This window comes from Nyctereutes procyonoides, unplaced genomic scaffold (assembly GCF_905146905.1).
Source record: "Nyctereutes procyonoides isolate TBG_1078 unplaced genomic scaffold, NYPRO_anot_genome, whole genome shotgun sequence".
Classification (NCBI taxonomy): Eukaryota; Metazoa; Chordata; class Mammalia; order Carnivora; family Canidae; genus Nyctereutes; species Nyctereutes procyonoides.
In genome coordinates this window covers 18,502,268-18,514,312 of record NW_026575046.1, presented here as the reverse complement: position 1 = coordinate 18,514,312, position 12,045 = coordinate 18,502,268, and the positions used below count along the sequence as shown (strand labels likewise).

The 12,045-nt window shown below is 39.6% G+C and overlaps 1 protein-coding gene across 1 annotated transcript in view; it reads left to right on the top strand.

Annotated features, from left to right (window-relative positions):
• Window positions 1-12,045, top strand: part of C9 (complement C9) — a 56,669-nt gene that overhangs the window by 14,487 nt on the left and 30,137 nt on the right. Inside the window, exons 4-5 of the mRNA XM_055325769.1 lie at window positions 46-193; window positions 7,837-7,975. Of these exons, the coding sequence (XP_055181744.1) occupies window positions 46-193; window positions 7,837-7,975 (287 nt within the window). The remainder of the gene's footprint in view (window positions 1-45; window positions 194-7,836; window positions 7,976-12,045) is intronic.

Genomic DNA, 12,045 nt, shown 5'->3' with positions numbered 1-12,045 from the left:
GCCCGGGCCTGGGACACAGCGTGGCTCTCTCGGGTTTGATCGCAGGCAGATGCATAAAGAAGCGGCTCCTCTGTAACGGTGACAATGACTGCGGGGACTTCTCAGATGAGGACGACTGTGAAAGTGATCCCCGTCTCCCCTGCCGAGAGAAAGTGGTGGAAGAATCGGAACTGGCGCGGATGGCGGGCTACGGGTCTGTATCTGGCTTGAAGGCTTCTGGGTGAGAACGGGCAAAGGTGACCTCCGTCCCTCCCCGGTGCTAGAGAGGCCGAGGGCCCGCATTCGGCCGCTAGTGTGCCTGAGCTTCAAAGAAGATAAGTGCCGAATCAGCATTTCAGGACAATTTGCACAACCGCCTGGCCTCACTTAGGGGGTCTGTAGAATCAGGATGGGAGGTGGTTTTCTCCGAGTCCAGCAGGAGATGACACAGGTCAGTTATGAGCCTCTGGAAGGCCGCAGCAATGCTCAAGTGACTGTTGACACTTGAACACTTGCCAGTGGTAGGTCTTGCAATTCAAATATCTGATTTGTAAGTAAGGCTGTCTTCCATGGGGAACTTGTCCTGGATCTGTACCTGGTTATAAGGTCTGAGGAAGGTACAGTCTTCTAGAGCTGACCCAAGAGGAAAAGGCAGACAAGAAGTTCTGATGCCAGATGGTGATGGTGTGGAGACTCTGGCTCTTATTACAAAGAGAGGCTTCGTTCATTTTCATTCATTCTATGTTCATTGCAGAACACAGGGGGGCTCTGGCCAGCTATGCTGTGATGAGAAGTCTAGGACAGTTTAGAACTCAGAGTTTTACAGAATAAAGATTACCCAGAGATATATGCTCTAGGAATTAGGAAAATGATGTGGCCCTGAGGTGCTATTCCATTCTGCTCCATATAGTCTGAGAACATTCCAGGGATGCCTATGGCATAGTTTCCATTTGTTGTTCTCAGCTGTTTTCAATCTACTTTGGGTAGATTGGTTGGCAAGTTGTACTCAACAGAGATGTAGTTTTTCCTACACCCAGTGGTATGTTGACAGAGATGGGTCTGTTTCACTGCCTGTAGTGGAATATGTCTTATCAACCACCTAATCTGAGTGCCTGGATCATGACAGGATCATGACAGGCACTCAGATTAGGTGGTTGATAAGACCCGGTTCATCACAGGCACTCAATAAATACTGGGAGCTGATAAGTAGGTAAATCAATCAATTAATTAATGAAAATAAGTGTTTCTAAAATACTGTCAGTTGGCATCAGGTGAAACTGGGTCACTAGAAATACATGCAGGTTTAGGACTCAAGTCCTGAGAATAGGGATAAGGAGAGGAAAGAAGATGGAGGTATCAGCAAGGCTGATAGAGGGATTAAGGTACTGGTTCTCATCCAGGAGTGATTTTCTCCCCAGAGGACATTTAGCAAAGTCTGCAACCTATTCTGGTGGTCACAGCTGTGGGGTAGGGATGGAGGACTCAAGAAGTGAGGGAGCGTTGCTGATATCCAGTAGGTAGAGGCCCTGGATGGTACCAAACATCCTGCAGTGCCCAGGGCGGCCAGATCCACAGTGTCAGTGGCCCTCAGGCTGAGAAACCCTATGCCAGGGTAGGGGGCAGTTCTTAAGGTAAGGCCTCTGGACCAGGTTTGGCTCTAAACAGAGATGTCTTCTCTCTCTAAGCCAGATACAACTTGTACTTGTTGAATCTCAATGAGGGAAAAAGTTCCAGGATACCAAGAGTCAGGCACCACATGAAACAAGAGTCAGGCACCACATGAAACATCACATTTCATACACCCTTTATTCACTTTATAAAATCTCCTAGCAGCGTTCACGTATTGCCCACTAAGTGTCTTTGGCCCTTGGCCAAAAGGTAGGAATCTTGAAACCAATGTACACTCTTTGTCTCCAAACATAGGAGGTTCTTTTAATAATTGTCAGTAAATGGTATGGGGGCTGTTGGAAACCTTATAACCAGATCACTGCGTACTCCAATGAGTTCTGACTCTTCCTGCCGCTTTCCTCAAGGAGAGACTGTGAGTCTGTGGTGAAAGTCCAGTGTTACTTTATTTTGCTTTATTTGGGGTCCAAGAAACAATTTTCTCCTTAATCTAAACAGATGGGCTTGAAGCAGAGCATTGTGTATGTTATTTATTTTCTCTCAATGCAAATTTACACCTTATCTTATAAAAGGCTACAGAAATTTTAGCCCACTTAGCTGAAAAACAATCATAATCTATTGGTTTTCTTTGTTCAGAGAAAAGAAAAATTTATTATATAGCATTTGCTAAGAAGTTTCATAGTGAGGCATCCCAGAAAGCTGGCTAAATACAGCAAGCTTTGCCACAGTAAGGGCTGGTGACAGGGAATGTCACAGGGCTGAGTCTTCAGGACCAAGCAAGAGGATGGGGCCTCAGTTCTGGGGAAGGTTGGCTGCAGAAGTGAAAAATAAGGTAGTTCCTTATAGAATAAATCCACCAAGCTTTTTATTAAATACCTCATTATCATTAACAATAACCTATAACTAATTTAGTCTTCATAAAGCCTATTATTCTCCAACAGCTTTCATTTGCATAGTACTTTGAACTTTATTTTCTACCTTTTTTTCCTCTATAGATTTTTATTTTTTTTTATTTTTTTTCTATAGATTTTTCATAATAATCCTGTGAGGTTGTCAGGGGAGGTATTATATTCATTTTACAGGAAAAAAAAAACACCTGAGTGAAGCAAGTAAGACCAGTTTAGTCTCTTTAGATTCTAATGGAACTTTTTTAAATTACTTTTTTAAAGATTTTATTTATTCATGAGAGACACAGAGAGAGAGGCAGAGACATAGGCAGAGGGAGATACAGGATCCCTGTGGGTAGCCTGATGTGGGACTTGGTCCCAGGACCCCGGGATCATGACCTGGGCCAAAGGTAGATGCTCAACCACTGAGCCACCTGGGTGCCCCTCTAGTGGAACTCTTTAGTTTCTAGTGAAACTAAGCCCAAGTTTCTCTCACTTTCATAAAACTATATATTTTTTCACCACACCTTACCTTGGCTTCTCCCCACATGCTCATCACCACCCCACATCACTTCCTCTCATCACTACAAAGCCCATAAATCAAAACTTCAAAGCAAAACTAACCTTAGAAAATGAAACTCCTTATTGATCATCCAAATTTTTGAATTAAGAGTAGAAATCAGTTAATTAATATTTAAGAAGAGTTCTCAAAGTGACATGCTTTATTATATTGGCGATATTCTTCGATCTCATTAACATTGCATATTTAGTTACCATGTATCACAATTATTCTTCTAAGCCACTATAGGATATATTGACTAGAAATAATAGGAGTAAACACCCTAGTCATGGCAACAGGCTTATAAACTGCTTCTACACCATCCAATCTGGAAAATCTCAACAAGTCTTATCAGAGGTCATATACAATCAGATTCTTTTACCCAAAAGTCACAAATGTCCAGTCATTAATTTATACGTGTTTTTTTCATTTGAAGGACTCCCACTTAAATTCTTAATCCCAGGAGAATTCCCTTGTATCACAAATATTTCCGCCTCTTGCCTTGTAAGCATTTGAGATTCTCCAGAAGTGTTTCGGGAAATCCCCAACCCATCTTTCATTCATTGAAAAAATATAAATCCGAACCAGCTGTAAATGATGTTCAGTACATAATGCATTACTTTTTTATGTGATCGAAGCATAGTACCACTTCTGTGGAGGGAGCTTTCTTTTCTGTTCACCTGGTAGGTTAGAATTGCCTATGGTTCTAGATGCTGGCATATAAACAGGCATCTCTAGGTGCTGCCAAATATACATGCTTTTTTTATTTCCCAGGCGATGACATTCCATCCATGAGAAGTTTTCATGTTTCTTGGCCGAAAAAAATTGGCTCATTCTAGACTAGACTGGCTGTCTCTGTAGTAGTGGAACAAAGTCAAAAGTTTTGAAACATTTCTTCCTTAGTTGTGCTTTGGAGTGTGGATCCGCTTCATTGTAACTTTCCAGATGGATCCAGCCAACTGGTCAATTTGTTGTTCTGTAAAGGAAAACCTTCAAAGGGGGGTATGCACACTGTGGGGTGCAAAAAGACTTTCTAAGGGGGAGGCAGACAACTTTTAAGATAATAGTTTCTTTAACTACTAGCTGCTTAACCAATCTATGGAACCAACAGTAAATCTTCGATTCCATACATACATATTTTCCATAAACTTGAGAAGCTTAACAACTCAGTGGCATTCAAGTTGTGAAGCCTATTCTCCCCCTTTCATCTCCCCTTTCACAATAGCCTTTCACCTTCTAAAAGAAGAGTACCACCCCCCTCGCCTATCTCAATTTTACTGTATGGCAAAAGAACTAAGAAACATTTCCAAATATTGGTGCTCAGTTGGACTCCAAGATCTTGTGAGTCAACTGGTCTCCGATTCCTTTTGAAAGATAATGTAATCAATTGTGAGATAATGGGCTATAAAAATATACTTTTAATTTTTTAAAAGATTCTATTTATTTGAGAGAGTCAGCAAAAGAGAGAACAAGCCAGGGAAGGACAGAGGGAGAAAGAGGAGTAGGCTCCCCACTGAGCAGGGAGCCAGATGCAGGGCTCCCCTCCCAGGACTCAGGGATCATAACCTGAGCTGAAGGCAGACCGACTGAGCCACCCAGGCGCCCCTAAAAATAGTTTTTAATGAAAGACTAGTCTGTGATCTTTTCTTGGCATAAAACTCAGAAAATCAAAGAATCAAGTGACATTGCCATGACAAAATTCCTTCTATTCTTTTCCACTTATATGAGTAAAGTTTCCAGCATTTGCAGCTATAAAAAATAGAAAATCAGAATACAATTGATACTGAAACATCTTTTTTTAGCAATAAGTAATATTCATTTCTGAAGGCAAGAACTAATCAATTAATTTAAAAAGATCACCCATTCATTTCATTGAGACACCTTTCCAAAAAATTTTGTAATTGTTTGTTAACTATTTTAAAATTTTAATACACTTATATATACTACTAATAATAATGATAACTCAATCCAGAAGAGCTTTTAATTACTTAGACCCTATTGTTAAACTATATTTAATTTTTTTTAATTTCAATTAATACCTTTTTAGTACACAAATGCGTAAAAAAGTGATACCTTAAACCCTCCAAGCTAAAATAACATTACATTAAGTTAAAATTCTGTGGTGGAAGTGGAATAGAAACATGAATTCAAGAATGAAAAAAGAGACATATAGGAAACCTCTGTATCTTTTACTCTTTTGGCAGTGAAACTTAAAACTGCTCTAAAAAATAAAGTGTCTTTTTAAAAACAAGAATCAAAAGGAATACCAGAAAATGTCTAGTTGCTAAAGAAATATAAACATTGCAGTGATTTGATACCCACCCTCACTATGGCATTTATATTTCATTGGATTTATTTTAAAAAGAGGCAACATAATTGTACTTTAAGATGTAAATATTTGTAGCACACTGAGAAATTATATCCTTTGCAACATCTCAAACTTAAGATGAAAAATCTTAGAGGTCAAATTAAAATTGTGCAGGCAGGCAGAATTTATTATAATTTTTTATAGAATAGACAAGCAGAAAATCTGAAAACTACTACCCGAAATCACGCCATACACATTTCCACCTCCAGGCTTCCGGGCACCCCATTCCTCCCGACCTTCCGTCCCCATCCTTCAGAGTCCAAATCAAATCTTACTTCTTCTAAACTCTATGTATGACCCTTTGGGAACCTGCGCAGTACTCACCTGGGCTACTTATATGGCACATGTGTATTTGTCCTTGGACTGTTTTTTAAAATTGGTGGTTATGTGTACAACTCCCTAATCTGAATATAAATTTCATGAGAGCAAAGACTGTGTATGAACTCTCTTAGTATTACTATTTACTACGAACACTACACTCTTCATAGATAAAATAGTCACCTAAGAGTTAATCATTATTAACAACAGAGGTTAATGTTGTTGTCCACTGACAGTGAAGAGGTACAGCGTCTCTGTTGATGCAGATTCGTGAAGGACAAGTTCACTGTAGAACAAAGAAAATCAAGGGCTTGTTTAAGAAACAAACACAGAAAATTTGTTTCCAGCGTTCTGTGTCTGTGTATCAAAACATTAGTCATATGGAAGGAAAAAAGGGAAAAAAGTATTACTCATTTGCTGTAGATGCAGGGATGGGTGGGGACGGGTAAAGAAGTGAAGCTGAAATTTCAACCTACTGTAAGGCATAAGATGTCTGAAAAAGTAAACCAGATAATAATGTCTCTTTTTTCTTTCTTATTCAACTTACTAAGTCTCATTTTTGGCCCTATGTTAGAACTTTAGGCCTATAGTATTTTTCACGAGGGGTTTTGATAGAGCAAAAAGTGAGAAGTGGTTAAATTTTAGCTCAGAGAAAGATGCTCCTGAATTGGTTCTTTAACTTATCTTTCTTTAAAGTTGAGCTATAATGTCATTTTCTTTGTAGATTCAAAGTTTATTAAGAATATGCCATTGAGGGGCACCGGGGTGGCTCAGTCAATTGTGTCCTGTCTTCAGCTCAAGTCATGATCTCAGGGTCCTGGAGATGGAGCCCCACATTGGGCTCCCTGCTCAGTGGGGAACCTGCTCCTCCCTCTGCCCCTCCTCCCGCTCATGCGAGCTCTGTCTCTCTCTGTCTCTCTGTCTCTCTCGCTCTCGCTCTCTCTCTCTCTCAAATAAAAAAAAGAAAATCTTAAAAAAAAAAAGGAATGTGCCCTTTTATGTGAAGATGTTGTTTTTAACTAATCTGCTGGTTAAGATACTCAATTATTTTTCTTCCATTAGCAACGAGTTTTAGAGTAAACCATCTACACCCTTTGACAAATTACTCTTGAAACCAATATCCAGATTTATAATCTAGTTCATTGGAGTTTGGGAATGTGGTCTAGAGCCATGAAGTATTTCTGCTTTTTTGTCAAACTGAATTATAGAAGTGCAGATCAGACTTCTATTTTGGCTTCCCTGGTCTGGAGCCTTATATTCCAGAAACAGACTAGAAGGCAATGCCCGTTCCTGCAATTAACAGAAGTGTACTTCACAAAGAATGAACTAGTTCTTGTTCAGACTTTGCTTTTGGGTCTACAAATCAAACGTAACTTTTTAAAAGCTAAATAAGATTTCTGTTTCTGAATTGAAGCTTGCCAAATAAAAGGTTTTTGTTTTTTTGTTTTTGTTTTTTGTTTTGTTTTGTTTTGTTTTGTTTGCTGGAAGGAAAAAGTAGAACTTCTGAGAATGCCTTTTCGGGATGCTGAAATTTTTGTGTTTCCCCTTGGAAAGTATAATAGAAATAGTATAAGCCTGGAGGGAATGAGGTTCTTGACAAGCAATGAAACAGCTGGAGGAAAAGGCTTAAGTTTAAAGAGAATGGGGAGAGAAAGAGCCCCAATGTTGATTCATAGATTAAAAATTACATGCATATGTTATACTGCCCCCCTGAGATCCTCTGTGCTCAAATAACTTAAATAGGTGGTATTACAGAGTTGGCTCTTAGCTCACCAAGGGAGGTTAGCTAAGAGTTACAACAGCGGAGTTAAGACTCCAGGAGCCAGATGGTCCCTTGCTCCCTGGTTATTGCATTTCTTTCATTGCGCTCTCAACAGTGCCCTAGTTGCCTGGAAGTTTATTGGGCCTTCCTAAGGTATGCTTGCTGCCAGAGACATAAAGCAGAAGTGAGCAGGCTCTTGCTTCTGTTCCTGATTATATCACACATAAATGGGTCGATGGGGACACGAGCCAAAGCTCTCTCTTTTCCCAGCCACAGAGGACTGCCTGGCATTAGCTCCTGGTGTCTCCCTTTCTGATGTTACTCTGTTCATTCTCAGCATCAACATCTTAGGGATGGAGCCACTAAGCACACCTTTTGACAATGAGTACTACAATGGACTCTGTGATCGAGTTCGGGATGGAAACACCTTGGTCTACTACCGCAGACCCTGGAACGTGGCTTCTCTGGCCTATGAAGTAAGTCTCCTCAGAACCAAACACATAGCTCAGCTTTTAGCTGAAAAGCCACTTCAATAAATTTAATGCTGAAAAATGTGAAAAGTTCAGTAGAACGAGAACTCGATGGGAATATAAGATTGATTTAAAGAAAAAGAGGTATAGCTTCTGTCTCTTTAGAAAATATACGGTGGCCTACAATCAATCCTCAGTTATGTGCACTTACTGATAAGAGTTTTTGCAAATACCTAGTTGTCATAAAAAGAATCATCTAAGATTCTGATCAAACTAAAAATTAAATCAATGCTGATTTAAGTACTGGGTACACTGCTCAAGCTATTTAAGCTCCTTTTTTTTTTTTTTCTTTTTTGCTAGCCTACCAATCCAAACCCATCTTTACGTTTGTTTTTTTCTTCAGGATTCCCCTTGGTTGACTCTTGGGAGTGGCTGTTTTCACTCACCTCAAACCCCTCTAGCTCTTGTTAAACTACTTCTTAAAAAGACTCTTACTTTATCCAATGCTACTGGAAACCTAACCACCTTCCTGAAAGTCACCTAAATTCTCTAGAACCATCCACTAACTGGACCCCTCCATTTAAAGGATTAATATTCATCGCCTTTAGAGAGATTTTCTTTGGTCTTAGCAAGATAAAATAAAGAATAATAATTAGCTTATTCTAAACCAAGAGCTACAATAATCTGTTTTTTTAATGGTCCCATTGGTGACCCATAAAGTTCAGTCTACTCAGTTTTCACAAAGTTTTTTACCACTGTTGTCACTCACAACAGTTTCAAAAAAACATATACTTTTAAATAAATATGGTTAATAAGTCTTTTATTTTTAACAATGTTGTAAAACAATCCCTACCCATTGTATCCTGAAGCGATCATGCTCACCCATGAATACTAAAGACTTTAAAGTGTGGGCTATTTGGCTGGTACTTCTTTCACATGTGTCTGTATCATACAGTTTTCCTGTCTCTGTCGCTGTGACCAGCCTCTTAGCTTCTCCATAGAGGTAGGAATGGCTGTGAGTGACACAAGGTGGTCAGGAATGGGGACATGGGGACCTTGCCTGGGCTGATCTTAAAGCTACATTTGGAGAGTAAATACACTGTTGTCTCTTATTTACAATCTGAAAACAGATGGGTTTCTGCACTCAGTGTTCCGGATCTTACAAAGGTGATGTGTTGCTTACCCCGTATATTACCTACACCCCCCAGGGGAGTCGGGAACAGCATTTCATAACCAAACACATTAATTAATATTTCTGTAGTGAAACCACTGAAGTTCAGACAAAGTGGGAGAAATGAAGACTATAGTGACTTTTTATCAGTTCAGGTAGGAATAATGCCTCCAAATGAGTTTTGGCACCAAGCTTATAAAAAAGCAGAGAGGGATTGTAGACCTGGATATCTGGCCAGTGTTAACTGAGGAGTACTGATGGAGTTGCCTGGGGGCCTGCTAAAGTCCCCAAATCACCTTCTTGGTGTTACCACTGCTGGTGCTCCCCCCACTCTAATGCGTTATGGTCTTGGGGAGTAGCCAAATTTGTTTCTACCATACGTAAAAGAATATAAGCTTATTGAATGGAAATCCCTATTGTGATTTCTTAGAATTTCTTTCTGCACCTTCTAATACCCAATAGAACATTTTACCTCCTCTCTCATGTATTTTATTATAGTAACTAAAAGCAAAAAATGCATTTTATACTTCCTGATGGCCTGTTATACTAATACTCAACCCAATATATGTGTACATATGATGCTCAACACATTTTTATTGAATGAATTAATTTTTTAAATCCTATCTTACTTACTCATTGACAGTAATTTCCTGTCTTTTATATTTTGAAAGAATTCTACTGAGTTATCAGTATATGAGGAATATTTCTTAATAATGACATCTGGCTCTAACAGATTCACACTCCCTCAATACCCCTTATCTCAAATGCGGCTCTGGTTCTCTGGCTCTCTAGAACACACTACATAGGTTAGAATCCCAGCTGTGCCCCTAAGCAGCAGTGAGAGCTCAGGAAAATTATTTATCCTCATCATGCCTTAGTCCCTCATCTGTAAAATAGAAATAATGATGCCTATCTTGTAAAGATAAATGAGTCTAAAACATCCAAGAAGTTACCGGCATGTAGTAAACATTCAGTAAATATCTGCTATCCCTCTTTTTTTAAAGAATATAATTAGTAAAAGATTTAGCTACAATTAAACATGTAATTAGCAGTCACATTACAGGTCAAAGTTTACTGCCTACTTTATAGGTCAGAAGTAATAACTAAGAATCACTGAAGCCTGCAATCACAGGATAAAAACAGTGATGGTGACATGTACAAATCAGTTCCTTTCCCCTTGTTTTTCTTTGGTCTTCTCCACTTTTGTTCTTGAAAGCAACAATTTGTAAATCAGGTTTCAGGTTTTTGTTATAATTTTCTTTAAACCTGGGTCACCATGAATATGTAAGATTTAAGAGGTCGACAAAGAATTGTAAAATGCACCTGGATTCTAATCCTCCTTTCCACCCCAAATCCAGCCAAAATCCTGGGTGACTTTTATATTCTGTGGACTGCAAATCACTTCTTGTTGCTTCTTCACTTCCTGTGTCTGTTCTACTAGAGCCACTCACATCTGGAACCACATCTTTAGCCTGTGTTCACCAGAACTTTGCTGCCTCGGGAATCTGAACATTGGGAAACCCAATATTTAACCCTTTGCCTCACTGCAACGGACCTATCTTTCAGCTCTCACTCTCATTTATGACCACAACCCTACTCTTGGTCCCCATCGAAACCCAGTTTTTTGACATCATTTTCCTCCCAGTCTATTTTGCTCTTCCTGCTCTTCCCTCTAATCAATCCAGATCCATCTGACCACTCTTGATAATATAATCAATGTCACTGACTTCTATTCCTTCTATGATCCAGAAAAATTCCAACTTTAGATGAACCCTATTATTTTTCCGCCTCTCTTGTAAACTTGTGCGGTTTAGAGAGAGTCATGTTGATCTAAGAATGGGTGGCATTATAGCTTCCCCCAGGGCCTCCACACAGCTCAGCAGGTCCACACCTCCCCCCTGGCTTCAGGACTACCCATTCATCCTGCCAGGTTGGTTTAAAACTTCCAGCAACCCCCTCAAGCTCTTCATCCGAGTGTTCTGACCTTGAGCTCAATAGATGGCCTTAACTTCAACTTGACAGAGGATACTCAAGCCTAGATAAGAATTTTCTAGTTTTTTCTTCCAAGTTATACTCATGTGCAAACTTACCTGCCACTCAGTCCACCCTTAACATCCTTCTTTTCTGTTTCAGTTGAAAGTGTGTCTTTCCAGACTCTGGATTTCATGCCAAGTACCTTGCTAGCTATCCTCTTAAGCCTTCTGTCTGTTCTACTAGAACATTCTCCTCTTCCACCCTACCCTTAATATATAAATATTTCAAGACTCTCATTTACAAAACACAAACACAAGAAGGAAATGCCCATCTTCACATACTCTTATCTACATTTGCAGTCTCAATTTTTGCACTTCCCATGAATTCTCTAACTATATTAGTTTGCTAGGGATGCCATAACAAAGTATCATAGAGTGGATAGTTCCAACAACAGAAGTTTGTTTTCTCACAATTTGAGAGGCTAGAAGTCTGAGATCAAGGTGTCTGCAGGGTTGGTTTCTTCTGAGGCCTCTCTCCTTGGCTTGTAGATGCCATTTTTCCTGTACCTCCACTCCACAGCCTTTTCCCTCTGGTCTGTCTGCATTCTAATCTCCTCTTTTTATAAAGGCACCAGTCATATTGAGTTCGAGCCCACTTTAATGACCTCATCTTAATTTAATTAGCTCTTTAATGATTATATCTCCAAATACAGTCGCATTCTGTAGTAGCTGGGCTTCGGACTTACACACATGAATTGGCGGGTGGGAGGGGGAGTGGACACAGTACAGCTCACAACACCAAATCTCTATTACTTTCTTACCCAGACTCCTTTTGCCAAAGTCCATCTTGAAGTTATTTTTTTTTTTAGCTCCCTTTACTTAGGACAGCCCTTAAATATAAGTCTCACCAGAGTTCCTACTCTACCTTATTT